Below are 19836 nucleotides of genomic sequence, written 5' to 3'. Positions count from 1 at the left end.
ATAGTAGAGAAGAATAACTAAAAACTTTCTTTTCCAGATCAACTTTTGTAATTCGGTTTCCCGAAGGGTTTCGGAAGTTTCTTAGCGTGTTTATCAAAAAAAGAAAAGCAATTTAATAATGCCTTGGTGTATAAAGTGCACGAAAAATAGGTCAAGTGACGAAGAGTCTATAGGAAAGAGACTATTATTTTTTAAGTCCGTAACTGTTCTAAGCGAGACAATTTAAAATTTGCAAGTTTTGTTTGAGTGTTAAATGTAAAAAATATATCAGACCTGTTTCCTGATTTTCAGATTGTTGATGTTCCATAAAAAGTCGTCTCAACTCGTCTTCCTGTTCTTCGGTCCACGCCCTTTCCGAGGCTTGCCTGTAAATATAAATTCCGGATGAAATACGATATTCAATTTCTTAGGAATCGAAATCCAGGAACAATTTCAATTACCCGCAACATCGATTTAAAAAGAGAGCGACCGTCTTACCGCGGCAAAAACAATTCAATATCCATTAGATAATAAAAAAGTTAAATGCCACATAACGTACGAATCGGGTAACGATTTCTCTATTTTTGCAGGGATCGGGGAATAAAGTTAGCCTCTATAAAGGTTTCCAGAAGCCAATCCTCCCGGAAAGTTTATCGCGTAGAAAAGTAAAGCCCAGATTTACTTCCAACATTATAAACGATCGTTTGCACTTTTTATGCCTTTTCTTATGAAAGTTTTATGGCTTTATCGTAAGGATATTTTGTATAAAGATGAAGTTGCCTTGGCTACCTTTAAGCGTCCAAGCTACTTTCAAAACTTACTTTCCATGAGTCTCCGTATAACCGTGCTCGATATCGTAACACTCTTTGTTCGTTTTCCAAAATAGAACTTCCATAAAAACTTTCCTGTTGAATTCGGCCACTTTTATGAATTGTTTTACGACGTAACTCGCAAACTTCACCAATTCCTACAAAGCAGTTTTAGTAACTGGAAACTACTAAACTTTTTCAAAATAAGTACCTGATGCTGGGGCAAATCTTTGGCAGCGAAAATCCTCTGAAACGTCCTGAAGAGGCTTAACTGGAACAGCATAACGTACATTTTACAGTCGAACGCGATTCTATGCAAAAGCTTAACAACGCAATGGTTAGTGTGGTCCGAATTTACTTCAAAATTCTTTAAAGACAAAGAACACGCTTTTACTATTTTTGGGTTAGGCAACCTGTAAAATATTAATAAGTTGGTTGTGAAAAAGTGGTAGTGCAACAGGTACCTTTTCGTAAAATCCTCAAATTTGAAGTTACTTTCGTTGAATTGGAAGATTTCTTCTTCTTCCTCTTCCTCATCTTGATTATCTGCAATATAGTTAAAGTAAGTTTACGAAATGGAACACTAAGTATATTTACATACTCAGGTGGAAAGTGTTTGATTCTTTATCTCGAGACAGAAATTAAACTTTCTACCGTGGTTTGTATACTATTTTATTTTCAACCATTTATCAGAATCTTATCAAACTTTTAATAAATCGTTTAGTTGAAATATTGATTGTTAATAGTCTCTAATAATAAGGTAGTATAGGTGTACGAGTAGTTATGACTTGAACCATGATAAACGACTGGTAATTTGATTGCAATCTTGACAACGTCATTATTGTGCTATTGTGTTTTCTATATTTTGAGCTGAAACGTTCGTATTGACATTCAACCGGGTGGAAAGTACTCACTTCCCACCCGGGTGGAAAGTAAAAGCAGGTAATTTTCATCTTTCCACCTGGTTTTATCACTTCTGGTTCATTTAACCGAAAGTAGGTGTAAACTTGGTTATATTAATTTTTGGATTCTGCTTGTTATTCCATTGTGTATAATGTACTATATCTAGATATAATCGTTTTACACCTTCACTTAAAGAGTAAAATGGACTATTCAATTCAACTTACCATCATCATCTAAAGACTGTGGCTGGATAACTTCGGTGTTTTCTGCAAAACCAAAAACCAAACTTTAGAGCGTAATAGTAAATAAAATATGTGGGGGGGTTATTAATAGACGAATTACTCCGGATGAGATTTCTAATAAAGCAAAATGAAATTTATAATGAAGCAGGCAACCGCCAGTAAATTGAAATTGGCCCCCGTAACTTCTAATTTGCAATGTTATTAGATGTTCCAGGGTTTTATTGCGTCGCGACGCCCCTGTTTTGTTTGTGTATTAAAGTTAAAATTCCATTTCCAGTTGAGCCTATAAAATGTTCGATATTTGTTTTGCAAACTCGAACATCATTACCTGCAATTTGCGTTTTTAATTAACGGAGGACACATGATACGAACTTTCAAACGCCAAACGACATTTTGAGTTAATTAAATGTGCGCATTAATTAAATTAATGTGTTAGACGGAGCGTATGCTGTTTAAATAATTAAATCCGAAACCAAGCTTATATTATATAAAATAGTTTTCTCTAATATTGTATGTTATTTTAGTTAAACTTTTCATGACTAGAATTTAGTTTATGCGAATTTAAAAATCATATAAAAAAAAAAACATTAATATCATTCCCAAAGGGAATGAAGTCAAGTTGACTGACACTAAACACACATTCGATACATTTCAATCACTTTAGCAAATATTTATGGCTGATGCTCAAAAGATGCAGGAAATCTGTCATCTTAGGACTCCACGGGGGGGAAAGTGACGTTTAGAACGAAGAAAAACACGTTATTAATACATTTCTTGGGGGTGGTACAACAACCCTACGACTCATTTTACAGAAAGTGGTTATTATTCTTTTTTGGTTCATCAATCATTGCCCACGCCACACTTGCTGCTAATTGACAACTAACAGAAACTGGACCTGATGGCCCTGTCCTGGATTAATTAGTTTAATTAACAGCTGAAGGGAATCTAAGCTGTGATTTGTGGCAAATAATTTTCCACACAGAGTCTCCTAAATTTTAGTAAAAAGCATTTTCACTTGAAAACATATTAAAACCTCCAAAGAAATCAAACATTTTGAACATATTGTAAAATAAAGTTTCTCTTGAAAGCATTCATTTTTCATCATAATAACTGCAGAAACCACTCGGAATAAATTAGTTCATTTCACCAATATATCCGAGTGTGCTTTTATAAAATCGAATCAGTTGGGGAAATTGAGTGGCATTCACGTCAAGTATAACACATTTTCCGGATCCATTTGTATCTTTTCCGTACACGTCACCTTTTTGCTTTAACTTTTACAATTTCCCCCGTGACGCGTCACCTCCCCGTTAAAACGTTCGCGCAAAAATTTACGACCGAAAAATATCTCTTAACAAACACAACGATGCAATAAGTCAGATAAAAGCTACTACGAGACGTTCAGTTCTTCTTAAAAGTCTAAGACATGGACCTATAAATCTTGACCTTATGGGGCCAAACAGAGCGCTCTATCATAATTTTTCGCTCTTACTCTCTTTCGTGCTCCGAATATGCGAGTCGTGTTTTTCTATAATGCATTTTGATTTATTTTGTTTTTTTTTTCTTTTGAATTAACTTGCTGTACAGGGTGCTGCATTTTCGATGGTTTTACGGGGTATAGAGAAAACGGTAATAGATAGAAAAAAAGTAGCATACGTGTTCCGATCTCATTTTCTGAGCTGAGATGACTGGCGAAGAGTGGGCTGCGCAAACTTCTTTTGTTTCAAAGATACGGGGGGTTTTTGAAAATTGGTCATTTTGGAACATCCTCTGTATTTCATTTGCTATTAAAGTTATCAAAAAAGGAAAAACGGTTTCCGGTAGAAGTTTTGACGTAGAATCCAATGGCGTAGCCAGTTTTTTTCTATTACGTTTAGTTTCTGACATATGACACTAAGTTATATTTTTTTAAATGGAACACCCTATATATTTTTAGTTCATTTAATTCTGTTTATTTTTACCTTTTCAACGGTGTATTACAACATATAAGTTTGTAGAGGTTAATCCTGTTATTTTAAAAAAAGGACCTTTGCTAAGCTAAAAAATAACCAATATCTAAAATACCAAACAAAATCGGAAATCATATAAGCTAACACATCAGGAAATTAAATATTTTTAATAAATCTTATTAAAAATCTAAGTTACAAACAGTTGTACCGTCACTTTAATAAGAAAAGTGGCCATTTCTATTTTCTACTATTTTTAAGGTAGAAGTTAAAAAAACTGTTTATAAACGACATGTAACATGTTAATATGAATATAGCCAAATTTGGTTTCGACTGTGGGTATTTTTATACATATTATTTAGCACTTTTTTATTAAGGAAACGCTTTTTTTCTAATTACGAAGATTAACGTTTACAAACTTATATGTTTTAATACACCGTTGAAATAGTAAAAATCAACAGAATTAAATGACCTAAAAATATATAGGGTGTTCCATTAAAAAAAATATAACTTAGTGTCATATGTCAGAAACTAAACGTAATAGAAAAAAACTGACTACGCCATTGGATTCTACGTCAAAACTTCTACCGGAAACCGTTTTTTCCATTTTTGATAACTTTAATAGCAAATGAAATACAGAGGATGTTCCAAAATGACCAATTTTCAAAAACCCCCCGTATCTTTGAAACGAAAGAAGTTTGCGCAGCCCACTCTTCGCCAATCATCTCAGCTCAGAAAATGAGATCGGAACACGTATGCTACTTTTTTTCTATCTATTACCGTTTTCTCTGTACCCCGTAAAACCATCGAAAATGCAGCACCCTGTACACCTAGAAATCTAACGTTTCAGTTGCAATGTTAGAGTGATCAAGGTTGGGAGTTTTCTAAAAATTAATATTCTGGAAATGTTTTATATTATTCAAATGAGAAATGTGAGCAACTTATCAAAACATTTAATCTGGAAAGAAAAAAAAACAAACATCAGTGTAGTACATTAAGTTCGTATTTATCACTGCCAAGCACAAATTCCAGTTTTTGTTTCGGAATTCGTGCTGAATGCTTCTCTTTTGCAAAGCGCAGGGAAAGAGGGGAGAAACGTTTTAAACGGCAACGGATAAGAAAAGTTTTTATTTTGCCGGAGAAGTCAATGTGAGAGGACTTTTCTTTCTTTTGGTTTCAGTCATCATTGTCTGCATCCATACTATAAAAGTCGAACAGCCCACACCACCGTATGGATTTTATTGCGATAGTTTGACAGCGCTTATTTAGTTGTTAGAATAACGCAATTTTCTCCGAAACTTTTCACCCATAAAAAGTCACAACTTTTCACGAAGTAAAATATTGAATTTAAAGTTTTCGAAGATATATATTGGATCTTTGAACTCTATTATTCATTCTTAGCTTAGAATCGAAGCCAAGTTACACGGTTTGTCTTTTATATTTTGTAATAGCCCTTTTAAATCCGATAGATTATGTACAGGGTGGTCCAAATTGATTGTAGGATCATTCAAGAGTGGAAAAAGTATATAAAAATAAAATAAACATAAACATTGATTGGTTGGTCATAAACTATATAATTTATTGTATCCCCTGCCTGAAGTTATAACCTAAAACTATAATCATTTTGACAATAAATCCTTATCGCATTTTTTTGCTGGTCATTGTGACTGAACAGACTATACAAAAGTTAAAAATTACACCATTATATAAATTCATTATTATTTTTCTTTTGGACAGTGTAATTTGTTTCAGTAATAATAAACTGACAACATTGTTTTGGTGTAATTAAATGCGCTTGTCGACAAAACGCTATCTCAAAGCCCTTTAAAGGGCGCAACTTCCATTACCCAGATAGTGCGAGTGTATATTAGCTTGATTGCTTGTATGGAATAGGGTGTAGGTGGGCTTTCAGCTCTGATTTCATGAATTCATTATCGAAAGCGCTGACGTTATACAGACGTGTAAATATCCAGGCAGTGATTTATTCTGAGTTAGTCTCACAATAAAGCGAAACAAGAAATCGTCAAAAGTTTTCATAATGGCCGCGCCTCGACTTATATATTATAGGGTCCGGGATTTAGGGAACAAAGGGCCCCCCGACTCGTGAGGCCTAATTGTTAAACTGCCTGCATTAGTTTCTGCTATCTCGACCGATTTCACGCTCGGCCAACTTCCAAAAACCTTTTCATAGGAATCGCCCTAAAACGCTATTATTATTTCATTAGCGCTCGACTTAATGAGGATGGAGGGATGGATCGGCAGTAACGTGCTTAAAAATGGAAAGTTATCTCCACTCTAGCTCCCACGTTGAGAATTTCAGTGAGTTGCAAAAACCAAGGTTTAATAACCGTAAAAATACAATTCTTGCAGGAAATTGACTGCTTGATCTCTCTCTCTCCAATGGCGCTATAGCCCAAATTGAGCCTTGACCTCCTTTATCTTCTGCCTCCAACACTGTCGATCAAGTGCCGCTCTCCTCCAGGTTCTGACAGCTATCAAGTTTTGCGCGGCTTCTGTCACTCCATCCTCCCATCTTTTTTGTGGTCTCTCCTTTTGGCCCTGCTTCCTACTATTGAGGGCCCTTTTTGGTAGTCTGTTATGCGGTAGTCAGACGAATTCTGAGATAGGTGCCTCCTTGAAAAGTTGGTAGATTTCATGATTATATCTTCTTCTCCATATCTCATTTTCACGTCTTAGTATTCTTCTTTCAAACACCTCCAGTTTATTCTGTGAGTTCTTTGTCATGACCCATGTCTCGTATCCATAGCATAAGTATCGGCCTGATGATGGTTTTGTATATCCTGATTTTTGATTTTCGATGCTTGATCTGTCAAAGTTAAAATTGCACTGACGTAGAAAATATCAAAACTTCAGTCCACATGTGCAGAAATTTACGCAAATTACACACATATAGACTGAGAATCGGAGTTAATTGATATATTTTTCTAACTGTATTAAAAGAAAAACCTTCGTGTAGTACAGACCAAACGATATTTAATTTGAAGATAGTGGCCATTGCGGTTGAGCCCTTATTGTACTATCAACAAGGGGCACAGGCAATAAACAGAGATAATTGGCTATAGGATGTAATATACAGGCTGTGCGATACCATTAATTTTGGGGTTTCGCCGTTTTATTATTGAGGAAAAAACCTGTCGTTGAAACGATGACGAAAAGCCCTTCAGCTTCGTCCGCAGTCGAAAGAGAATATGTGTGTGAAATCGAGGTTAAGCCCATACATTCCTCCCTTCGAACATTATTTGCATCCGAGCAAAAGTCATTTTTTCCTATTGCGGCTTCGGAATGTTCTCCCTCTTTTCAATGACATACGCCGAATGTAAATAAACTGTGAAAAACGATTTTTCAGTTCTCGTTCCTTTCCATTACCTTTAAAACACTCTTTTTTGTTGGAATGTCTAGCTGTGCTCTTACGCTAAATTGGTCAGTGTCCTCAACATTAAACAGAGAGAGGGGGGCAATAAAATTAGGCCCCATTAGAAGGGAAGAAACCAATCTAAAGCCTGAGTAATTCCAGCAACATCGACGGGAATGACCCGGGATGAGATTAGATACGCTAAGTTGTTCGTATTCGTTGCGTGTTATCGGTAATGTCGACCCTTTAAGACTGCTTAAACCCTTTCACGTCGACTGCCAGATATCGGACTGTGCCGCCCCCCATTAACTAGATCAGGGCTTAAAAGGGTCGTCGATGATAACAATGACGAAAGGAAGATCGATTAATTGACATTTGCAGCGGGACCCTTTTTTTCTATTCTTCAGGTTGCATATTTCTCAAATCGAGTTTGTCCCGCGCAAAATAAATCGACTCGCTTTGAATGTGTTTTCCCGACCGATTTATACGATAAACTTGTCGATTTTCTGCCCTGAGAAACACTTATTTAGCGTTTCAATTCGAAATAATGGGAAAAGTTTGGGAGAGCATCGAGCTGAAGTGACAAAAAGCAAGGGTGCAATAAAACATGGAGTCATTCTACTATTTCTCTTTTAGTCATCAGTGTGTAAATGAGAATATAATAATTATACTAAAAATTGTTTGTAGTGACCTCAAAAATATGATAATATAACATTGTAATAGTTATGCAACCATGCATACAAAACTGGATTGATATCCTTCTTACTTTAGTATTGTATGATAGTAATGATTAGGTTAGGTTAGGTTAGTAACTGTTATTCTAATTGGAATAGTAATCATACGTCCAAATGTACAGTATTTTACGCAAATACTGCACATGTAAGCTTATCATAAATATCAGTGCAATTTAGACATTCCAAGTAAAAAACATTTTAACAGTTTTTGAGATATGCAAAGGAGAAAATCATCACGTTATAACCAAAACTGCTTCTTAGAAAATGTCACAGATCTTTGCAACAGAAGAGAATATTAAAATATTACAGATGCATCTTAAATTATCTCCATTGAGGGTTAATAATATTCCAAGTATAAATAGGGTTAATAATATTCCAATAGTAGAATTTTTAACTAAGAACGTAATAATTTTTTATTCCATGATAATATGCGCACAATGCCGCATACAAACGTTTACTAGGCTTGTATATGATCGAAAAGTATATGAAATAAGTAAGATGACTATAATTGAAACCTCAGTTTGATCTTTTAAATTGTGGATTGTCAGGAGAAATATTATAGAAATTTTGTAAATCAGACTTTCTGTCACATTTTAACAAAACTATGTGCGTCTATTCGAATTCTAAGTTTGACACAATAATACTAAAAATAATCATTTTGAAATAACAAAATTTGTATCTTTACATGTACTGTAATATTTGCAGAAAAAATCATGTCTAAAATTACATTTTAATGTGCCACCAACGGAAAACTTTCCAGATTTGAAGGAGAGACGTATTCAAATGACAGATAAAAAAACCCGTCTCGCTAATGGCCCCCGTTCCATCTCGTAACCTTTTCAAGTGACATTTCCATTTTCCAACCCAACCAAAGACGTTAATGTGTGTGGCAAAGATCGGGCGATAAGATGTTACGGGACCGTACCGTAGTAATGATTATGGCCCCTAATTATGTCACGGGCGCCCCCCTGCTTTTATGATCTATGGCAATCATATTGAAGACCAAAAGCGTCCCCGTCTCGCATTACTTCGAACAAGGGTGTTACAAGACCGGATTAGCTTTTGGAAACTGGTTTCTCTTGTCAGTAGAGCTATACATGACGACGCGTAAACACGAAACCTAAAGGAGGGGGGATGGTTCTGATAATATCTTTCTTTTGATTATGCTAATGTCAAACACAGGAGCCTATTCAATTTCGGGGGGTGTTTTCATTTTGCGACGACAATCTTGAGGGTTTGCTTGGATTCAAAGAGAATCTGATATATGAAAGCTCTAGGGGAAACTTAATAGGGAAATTGCTTAATTTGATGGATCCCGATGTAGATGTTTGAAGTTGGGCATGCAAAAAATTGTTTTGTTCCCTTGAAAGTTTTTAATTTCATGTTAAATCGTGTCCCGTTTACGGGGCAGCCACTTTTTATCGCGTTAATCCCGTTTGGAAAGATAAATGCGGGTGCAAATTATACAAACTGCGCCGGTTGCATGTGGCCGGGTCAGTAGAGAATTGCAAATCGCGTTCGGCTTCACTTTTACTAAACCGAAAACCGACAATAAAACTGGCAAGAAGGAAATAAAAACCCCATTATGGGATTGGGGGGCTGATTTAACCCTGAGATTGGGACCGACGGGATTCGAAATTAGATTAGAAAGAAAACGTAACCTTTAACCATTTCCTTTATATCGTAAAGGTAGAATGGTGTGTTGTAAATCGGTGTCAGAAGATATAAACCTTAATATTTCACAGAGTCGAAAGACTAATAGACGTGCTATTACTTTAATTTATTTTTTATGTACACATTAAACGAACTAAAAACGTGAAATTAAACATTTCAGATGGTCCTTATTTGGACAAGTGCAAAATGCACACATGCTGCAGTGGAAATGTCAGTGAAACAACGGCCGTAATCAGCACCGTAACAGTCCGTCGTAATTGCTGGTGCCCGTATGATCATGGCCCTTTTAAACGCCAGCAATTACACCTGAATTAATACTGTGAATCGGCCTTTAAATATCATGGAAATTTTATTTGAAACGTCACAGTTTGGTGAAGCTTAAATAACACTCTTGCGACGAGTTGAATAGTGATTTACCCTGTACAGGTACAATTAGGTTAACGCGGGTTAGTTGTAGTAAATTGTAGGGAATTGGAAGGGCCCCCTTGCAATAATTATCCCTATTGTGTGACGTCCACGAAAATTCATGGCACAATCGACATCCGTAGATCGTTGGACGTTCCTAATTAACGTCCATTTGATTCTGACACAAACGGGAATTTCGCAGATGATACTTACCCGTAATTTGCCTGATGTTGCCTGCGACGCAACTTGCAGGATAATTCGGTTAATTCTGGTCGGATACGTGCTCGAAACTAGCATTGGGGGGACGTTTCAGTTCCAATCTAATTCTGTTTAACAGCAAAATTTTTTAGAGCAACTTTCATCTGAACAATAAATCTATCAAACAAGAAGATCTTACATATTAGTTGTCTCTGACAAAATATCGTCGGAGTTCACTCTAGGAGAACAATATTTATGCAGGTGCACCCAGATTTGAATAATGGCGGAGGCAAAGCCGAGGGCCAATTTTGCATATCTATGTTTACATAGCCAAATCGGAAATAGTTCCGCCTTCCTAAGGTCTCGGAATATATTGCCGTGAAAGGTGTTGAGCCATTATGCATTCATGGCAAATACTAGACAATATGGAAGATGGATTTCCTTTACCTGGACGACGAAAAGGCTGTTAATGGACTGATGCTAAAAAATTCATTGGAGTTTCCAGTTGATCAGGACCAGAGGTGAGTGGCGACATGAATTGATAATCTAGAAACCCTGCTTGAGTGGTTAATAAATGTTTTAAGGACCTGGGTTTTCGCGAACTTAGTAGAATCGGACCCTGAGGATTTTAATAGACATTAAAATTTTGTTACCCTCTATTACACGCAGCGTTATCAAGAAGATTATATTTCCTTTAAATATTTCTTCAGTCGCAGATATTGTCGATAACTGTGTGTGCTATTTAAATGAACAACACAAAAATGTCGTACAGGACAAAGACAATCACACCTGAAAGTCTACACAAAACATTAAGCCCTTTTTCATACGTAATTAGTCTCTAACAGTTGGCGGAGCCACAAAATGCGATCCTAAAACGTTCCGAAATGAAAATGAAGCAATTTGTTTTAATTTCCGCGTGCTGACCGCTTAAATGTGGCAAAAATATAACGAATATACGTCCACGTAATAAAAAGGATATAATATGCTAAAAACGAACGCTTAACGACTTTGCATTTTTCTGGTAGGATAGTTTTCAGAACCAAGATCGATATTTTTAATTATCATTCCCATGGAACATCCGCGCCCTAATGGGCACTGGAAACAAACCAGATTTAATATTCTAAAAGGTCCATTTTATCACTGCAGTTGGAATTAGTTTCGAGAACAAACTGGCGCGCGAAACCGGCCTGGATAAAGTGATATTGCGAAAATAAATTTCATAAACGAAATAGAACCGTACAAACTTTGCGAGAAACTTAGTATGAAGACAAATCGTATGGTTGAATTAGTCGGGAGGAAACAAACCCCGAGGGTGTGATATTCGCGGTTTAGCGATTTATGTTGGCTTAATTTTAGGTTTGTTCTAAATTGAGAAAATCAAGAAACTTGTAATTGTTAAATTGCCATTGATGTACCAGTTAGATATACTCGTAATTCATTCATACACTGCATAAAAAGATTTTCAACAACAATGTTGTATTGTATTGTGATTGATTGGTACCACACTAGTGCGGTAAAGTAAAGTTTTTGTTGTCAATAAACTGTTCAAAATTCGAAAATTTAAAAGAATTCTTTTTTGTATTGGTTTATGAATGTCTGTTCAGTTTGTACCTAATTATTTTTTAATTTTTTAACTTACTCAACTAAAACAAAATTGTACAACAAGCAAGTTTCGTGTATCATTGTTTTGTAATAATTAAGCACTTTTTAATACTGACTGTTTATGTTTCTACAAAGTGTACATTTTTGTCGTTTTATTTAAGCTGACGCCGCCCGTTTAATAAGCACGAAAGAGGAATTAAATTATTCAAATGACAAATCCACCTGACTATTTCTTAAAATTTATCTCGCACTCGGAACAAGTTTTACAGCTGCGAAGCAGTAAAATTTGTCATTTGCCCATTTCAACAGTTACGACCGTTAATTACAGCCACTTGTAAAGAAAAGTGTAACTGTCTGGAAAGCTGTATCATTCCCAAACGAGAGGGCTTTCAACTGTTCAAAAAGCCTCGTCGATTTCCAGACTTTTAAGCAAATTAGACTTAATTTAATATTGATTATTATACACGTTAAAGCAAAAACGCTACATTATTGGATATTACGAGGATTTTGCGGGCATTGAAACAATTAAAACAATGTGAACGAGAGCTAACCAACATCGATATCATTTCAGGCCGTTATCAAATATTGAACAAAATGAAAACTAGAGCAGGGAGAGCAATTTGAAATACCGATATCGAATAAAATTGGTTGCGCATAAATCAAGTTGAGGATAATTCAGGAACTCGAAATGTATAATATAAAAGGTTAATGAAAAATAGGAGTGTTCGGCAAATATGACTGAGGTCACATGGCAAATATTAATTGTTCCCCCTTATCAAGGGTGAACAGGCCAATTCGTGCATTCAACCAATCACGTCAAATTTAAACTGCGTGCGGGAATTGTGTAGCCTGGAAATGATTACGTTCCCTGTCCTCACCGGTTTTGTGGACAATCCGACAATGTTATAATAAAAAAAAATCATAATAAGGGTAATTTTTCACTTGACTAGTCAAAATATTCGATGGCAGTAAAAATTAGGATTGAGAGCACTAGTGTGGTAAACAGAACACAGAACTAGCGTCATATGACAAATGAGAGACGATAAAAACGCTCACACTATTTTACTATTTTAACACTTTGTGATCCAATCTATTAAAGAAAACTGACATTACCTAAACTACAGACGGCGGAATTGTCAGTTATTTTGACTTTACAGAAAAACTGACAACTGTCTCATTTATAAACCAAAAAAATATGATCCACTTGTTTCAAACAAAATCCCCGTCTAGCAATGTCTACAACAACTAAATGTATTCTGCGAGACACGAGAAAAATTCCGCATTTCACTACTCGAGCACTTCGGAATAAATTTCCATTTTCCTTTTTCTTCCTCCCCTCTTTCCTCGCACATAAAACAATATGAAAAGCAAGTGGTTGGCTTCTTTTCAAAAAATACTAACTTTGACGGCCCTAACAAGCGTTTTAGAAAATAATTTCAGACAAAGTGTTTGGGGGGAGGAAAAAATCCGGTCCGCGCGAAAAAACAACCCTTAAAGTGTTGTAAATCATCGTGGGGTCGTAATTTAAACGCCTTTACGCACTCGTTTTTTTTTTATAACGTCAGAACAATGACTGGGGAAAGAAAAAGAGCGACAAATCAGTGTTTGACAAAAAGATTGATGTGATATGACGAGGGTAATGTAGAATTCTGCTTTGGCCCAGTCATTAACTACTATAGGAGTTAGTTAAATCAATTTGGTGGCAACTTAATTGATTTGTAATGTTTCGGTTCATTACGAACTTAAATGTAAACTTGTCAATCAATCATTTCTGTTACGTAAACCCAAATTCAATCTAACTGCTGCGTACAAAACTCAAACAGTTCAGTTAAGCAGATGTTATGATTAACATCAGTTCGATAAAGTGATAATGCCTCCAAATGGCCATGAGAAGTGTGAATAGGATGAAATGATTCTCCAAACTTGGTCCATTATTCATCATTAAATTGTTCATTGTTCGGACTTTCTAACCCCCTTGAATGGTGGCGAAATATTTTATTCATTAGCCAAAACTTTCCCGCGTGAATCGCCTGCAAAAAGTAAAATGTCACCAATCCCAATTAATTATACGTCACAAAAGTGTAGTACGTAACTTTCCTAATTGAAATATCCAGTAATCAACTAGCAATTATCCAGTTTTATTACAAGCGTAATGCGCAAACTTCAGAGCGTTATTGCGGCTTTAATAACAGAGTCGAAGCCATTTTGAAACTAGCTCTAATTCAAATTCTAACCGTTAATTTACCACTTGGAGCAATATCAATAATCAAACTTGATTGAGTACTCATTATTATCACTGACATTTCTCATCACTACAAAATATTCTATTTGGTTTCTGACCTAAACACTCAATTCCAACTGTATCGATGTGGATAGTAAATCCGACATTGGAAACTGACTTTCCAGCTAATTTGTCGGGCGGGTAAAAACTGATCCTGTTGCTCGTTTGAGAGATAAACCGTGCAAACTAAGGCCTGCACTTAACCTTATTAAGTCGAGTCCTTTTTTGCATCCCTATTTTTTTCTTCCTTAACGAGCTGAGGGCCGTGTTACACAGTCACCCCGACTAATTTAGTCTTTAATTCCGTTTAAGTTTATCTTGTAAACGAATCTAAAAAATTATCTAATTTGTCTAATCGAGTCTTTCTAAAGTTTGATCTTTAATTAAGTACAAGTTAAATCTAGTTTAAGCTGTAACTTTAGCATTAGTAATAAATTTACTAGTAACCTGAAGTAAGAAGGGTGTGTAACCCTACAATTTTCTGAAACCTCACCTAACTTTTGCTGTCCGAGCCAATATTACTGCACTAAATCAATAGTAAAAAGATATTCTTTGAATTTCTGCTTAGAAATTTTACACAGACATTCGTAAGTTTATAGTAATGTTTTTCATTTTTGTTGTAAATAGTAGTTGTTTTAGTGGTTTGGTAGATAATGATTGGTGAGATTGCAAGTAATTTTATCCTTATTTTACAAGATTCAGAAACTGTAGTTAATAACACTTAAAACCCCACTAAAACCGTACTAAACTTTAATGGTAATCAGGTCTAATCATGTGATGTTTTCGATTAACTTGATCTGACAGAGATCCCGTCCTTTTCTGGAATAATAAGACAATTAATAAAAGCCGGCATTGTTGCTCTCATTTCGATCTAACCAGGTCAATCAAAATGACCGAATTAGTAGTTGCTGCTTATGTCAAAATAGTATTTGTTTGAATTAAATTCTTTTTAATTTAATTATTTTTTGTAGGTTAAGTAAACATGTATTTTTTTAGTAAGTAGAACAAACTAGTATGAGTTTAATACCCACATTTAGTGAAGAAAATTGATTTCGGTATTCTAAGGCTTACTTCTAATTAACTTTGTTGCTGTTCAAAGTTGTAGAGTTCAATTTATATTGGCCACAAGGTACACAATGAATAAATAATAAAAAAGATCGAACTGAACGGGAAGAACTTTCGGAAAGAAAAACAAATAAATCTTAAACCTTTGTGCTGGTAAATAACAAAAGTTTGGGGTTTACGCCAACTAAATCAACTCTCAGCCATTTTCTTTCCGATAAAAGTGACCTAAGTGATAAAAGCAAAACGGGAACATGCTTATTCAACGAGTCCAGTCTAGTTTAACACAGCTACTTATTACTTAGGGTAAGTTTGCGGAGTTGCACCACATCCATTAAAGAGGGTGTTAGTGTCTCTTAAATTTAGCCGTTCAAAGGGATTAAGCGGTTTAAGGGTGAATTATTAGTGCAAAATATCCCACTTCCATCGTTAAAAGTTTCGAGTTTGAACTGGCATCAATTTTAACCGCAACGATTGTTTAGCAAACGCATCATAAAGTCGTAATTTCCGAGCAAACTCCGACTTGATTAATGCAAAGTTAGCAACGCCTGCATTGTTTAGGGGCGTTGTAACTTTGCATAATGAAGAGTCATGAACCGAATCGGGCAGGAGATAGAAGAGGCAACAACACGAATAAACGAAACCGGCTCCTTCATTACCGTCCTGAATCATAAATATCCCATAAGTACCAAGGACAAACTATACTACTTGACGTTCAACAACCACATCGAGGCTAAGACCATCAACCCTCGTATTAATCACTTAAAATTGCCCGTGTCGGACCGAACATAATCCAACAGGAAATCCTCAACAATTGGCCCTATGCATCATTTGTCTTGTCTTTGCTTGAGAATGTCTTGAAGAATTGCCCAACAAGCATCAAGAAATAGAGATAGTTGAGGCTTAGTGATGCTTTTTATGAAGTTTGATGTATGAATTTGCTTTGTACTTTATTGTAATGAGGTTGGGTATTTGGGGCTAACTCTTTTTAATGCTCTTACGAGTAATATCAAAGTGATGAGGGTTGGGAGTTTTCTAACTTTTAGTAGCTTTAACTAGCTTTAGTACCTACAAATATTTAGGTAATAGTTCCACTTCTAAAGGTCAATACCCTTTCTTTTCTCTGATTTGATTAACCGTACAATCCATCCAGTTTGCAAAATAGTTGTAGTGGGACTTGGTATTTTAGACCCTTTGTATACTAATATTGGATTTCTCAGTTGCAAGACAATATTTATAGAAAAATTTTAAAACAATTTTTGGCTTTACCTCACACTTGAACATAAATAATCATTTCCCTATTAGGCACTGGTTTTGCTCCAAGCCAATTTAGACCATAATGACAGAATCTCGTTTCATTGTGGCTTGATTATGCATACAAAAATAATTTTATAGGTATACTCCACATCTTTAAGTCCATTTTTGCTTAACACTACAGCTACTACGATAAATCCCGTGAAATTAGACATTTTAGAGAAAGGATCTTGGATGTATTACTTTTTATACATTCTGTATTGCCTTCCAACACAACAACAATAATATTACAATTCAAACGTAGAATCAAAAATAAAAGAATAATTAACAGTTAATAAGAAACCACTTCTCTAACTGTATGAACTTAAGGGCGTCTGCGGCCGCCGATTTAAAATCCATTCAAAAGCCTGGTCCAAAATTGGCCATTTTCTTCTTGGAAAGAGAGACTCTTCCAAAAAGAAGCGACGTTTTCCAGATGGCGCTGCCCTCGCGAATTTTTATTATGAAAAGAAAGATAAATAGCGCTCCATTTGCACTGAGATGTTATTGCGTTTCATATAAATCGTTTCGGGGGTGCCTTAAGCCCATCAAAAAACCCTTTCGGTTTTACATAAATAGATCCCTATATATTTTGCGAATTTAAATTTGACTGGCAAATAGCGGAAATCTCATAAGCAATTACTCACTTAAACCGTCACCCCCGCTGAAAGCTTTTTCAAACGTTAAATCAACATTTCACGAAATTCCTATCCAGGCTTCGCTTCGAATTCGGCCTTTTACCTTACAGTAATTAAATCTCTTATGTGCATCAGAATTCATTAAAGTTGAATTTATGGTGGCATGTTTATGCCATAAGGGCTTATAAAAGAATGTGTCCCCGAGCCAATATATTGAAAAGGTTCGATCTTACCGGGACTTAATGAAACATACATCAAATACCAAATAAAGCACTCGGTACGGAAATGTGCCCTTATAAAGGCTCGAAGCCTTGAATGGAATTGTGCCAACGCTCTTAAATCGAGAGGCGTCTCATTTTATTCATTCCCCATATCAGTGTGCAGTTTTCATAGAAATTAATGTAATTTTCCTAAGGCCGATCATCGATTTTCCGGCGAGCGAGGCAAAATATTTTTCCAAGTTTTGCGTTTCAAATTTATTTAGGCAAAAGAGTGCGGAGGTACACGTCAATTTGTCTCCATTTTCTGGTTCTTTGGACCTGGATGTCCCGTTAAAATGTCATTAATTTTAAATCGCCCCCGTTATGGCCCCCAATTTAAATGATTTCGAGGCCCTTTCCAGTTAAATTAGTGCTAAGATTAATTAACTGTACCTCATTGATAATTTTACTTTATGTTTGTTTCTTTGATGAGTTGGAGTAGCTCTAACATTTAATTGCAATAATCTACTGGTATACTTTTCCGTAAAAAAGGCAAATCTTATTGTACATTATGTGTCTCCATTGTTGTAAATCTTTACACACCATTAAGCACCTGTATACATTTCCATAAGGAAAGCGTCGAATGCGTCTAAAAATCTGAATTATTGTCATTCAGCATTGTGTAGATTTATTTTTTCCTGTATTCCGGTCTCGTCTTTGCTCATATACCTGCAATAATATTATGATTTATTTTGATCGATGTTTTCCGATTAGGGAGACGTTCGCAGAAATATCCATTAATCAATTTTCCCCTTTTTTTTGGGATTACATCTCCAAGGCGTAAACACGGTCTGTAAAGAGAAATTACGAATGGGTCTTAAAGAAATATGAAAATTTCTGTTGTTTGTCTTATTTTCCTGCATTTATTTGTACCGGCGTAGGCTTTAAAAAAGAAGAAATTAAAAAAAATCATTAAAAAGATAAACCCATTCCACTTTGAACGGATTCTAAGCCTATTACTGTTGGTAAAGACCGAGGGCGGCTTAAATTTTAAAATTAAAAAAAAAAGAAGAGGCAGATTTATCGCGAACATTATTCATCCTGTCACTTCAAACTGGTCGAGTAATATATACTCCCTTAATAGCCAGTTGAAAGCAGTTGCATTTCTTTTTAGCATTCCTGGATAAGTATCAAAGTGGAAACAAAGAAAGAGAGAGAGAAGTCTTATTTAGCTGGAAGTGAAACGTGACCGTGGATTGGCTAAAACTTTGGTATAGTAGGTATTTTCTAAATAATTTTGTGGTCTTAGTAACAAAACAAGTATTAGCTTCTTACACCCACTTTTGCATATTTCATTAGGGATTAATACCTTCTGAATGGATTACGTTAATTTCCCTTCTACAGATTTTTGTAATTCATCTCCTCCCTACATGGTAATAGAGATTTCAGTATTGTAAAGCCATGCAGAATAGGTAAATTTATTAACGCGTATTCAAGCATCCATGCTCAATTCTACTAGTGTTATTACAGTATAAATATCAATTCGGCGGAATGCCTAATGTTCTAGGGAATTAGACAAATACCCAAAGCATTATATCATATTACCGGAACTGAGGAATTTAATTTGAGCTTATTACCTTGAATATACTATGTCTCATAGAGAAATGCCACGCGGATTGCGTTGTTTGTTAGAGTCTGTTTATGTTACTCTGATAGAAGCAGCGTTTAATTTTTGAAAGTGTTTTGGGATAAGTCGTTTACTGATATAATGAACAAGATGCCACCACATATATTCGAAAACCATCTATCACCGTAATCTCATTTATCATCTCCGGGTCGGCGACTTAGGTCGTTTCGGCCCTTGCGAAATATACGTAAAAGCGGCCACTGTAATGGATTTGTGTTATCTTTCAACGTGCCCCAAAAAAATATTTTCTCCAAAATCCCTTATAGATTATCTATTAATTAAGAAAACGGATTGCTTTTATTGCCTCCGATCAAGTTTTGTAAGCTGTTTGACCAGCAGCACATTTGAATATATTGCTTAACAGTTTAGTGAAAGAATATGTAGACGATTACGGGGAACTTCCATGATTTTTTGTAATTTTATATTAAAAAAAAAACAATACACGTAATTTGTTATTTTTTAAAATACTCTTTTTAAGTTCGAAAAAAATAGTATAGAAAAACTACACAGTTCAAAAAGCCCGCCAGTATGACGTGGTAAGCTATTGTGCAATGAACGGTAAGAGATTGCTTTGTAAAAGACCAAGTAATAGTGTGTCCTGTTATACAGTTAGTTCTAATGAAGTAACAGAATTTTCGAGATTATAAAATAATTTTGATAACACAACGTCAATAAATAATTATTGTTAATTATGTCTTAATTTGAGGCAACGTTGTAAAGCACCTATAATATACTTTTGTGCCAGTTTCCAACTAGTGTACGTGTATCCTTCTCTATCAAATGTCATTGAAACAGTACAGCAATGCTCTA

General features: G+C 35.4%; 1 protein-coding gene across 2 annotated transcripts in view; it reads right to left on the bottom strand.

Moving 5' to 3' along the window:
* Positions 1-19836, bottom strand: part of LOC145730087 (protein timeless homolog) — a 50423-nt gene that overhangs the window by 8198 nt on the left and 22389 nt on the right. For both annotated transcript variants that reach the window (XM_081981083.1, XM_081981084.1), the window contains exons 12-16: positions 1916-1957; positions 1253-1334; positions 1000-1201; positions 801-946; positions 274-365 (exon numbers count right to left, since the gene is read on the bottom strand). In XM_081981083.1, coding sequence (XP_081837209.1) covers positions 274-365; positions 801-946; positions 1000-1201; positions 1253-1334; positions 1916-1957 — 564 coding nt within the window. The remainder of the gene's footprint in view (positions 1-273; positions 366-800; positions 947-999; positions 1202-1252; positions 1335-1915; positions 1958-19836) is intronic.

The sequence above is a fragment of the Ips typographus genome, linkage group LG6, assembly GCF_016097725.1.
Source record: "Ips typographus isolate SLU linkage group LG6, UJ_Ityp_2.0, whole genome shotgun sequence".
Taxonomy (NCBI): Eukaryota; Metazoa; Arthropoda; class Insecta; order Coleoptera; family Curculionidae; genus Ips; species Ips typographus.
Note: the sequence above shows the minus strand (reverse complement) of the source record. Positions and strands in the feature narration are given on the sequence as shown.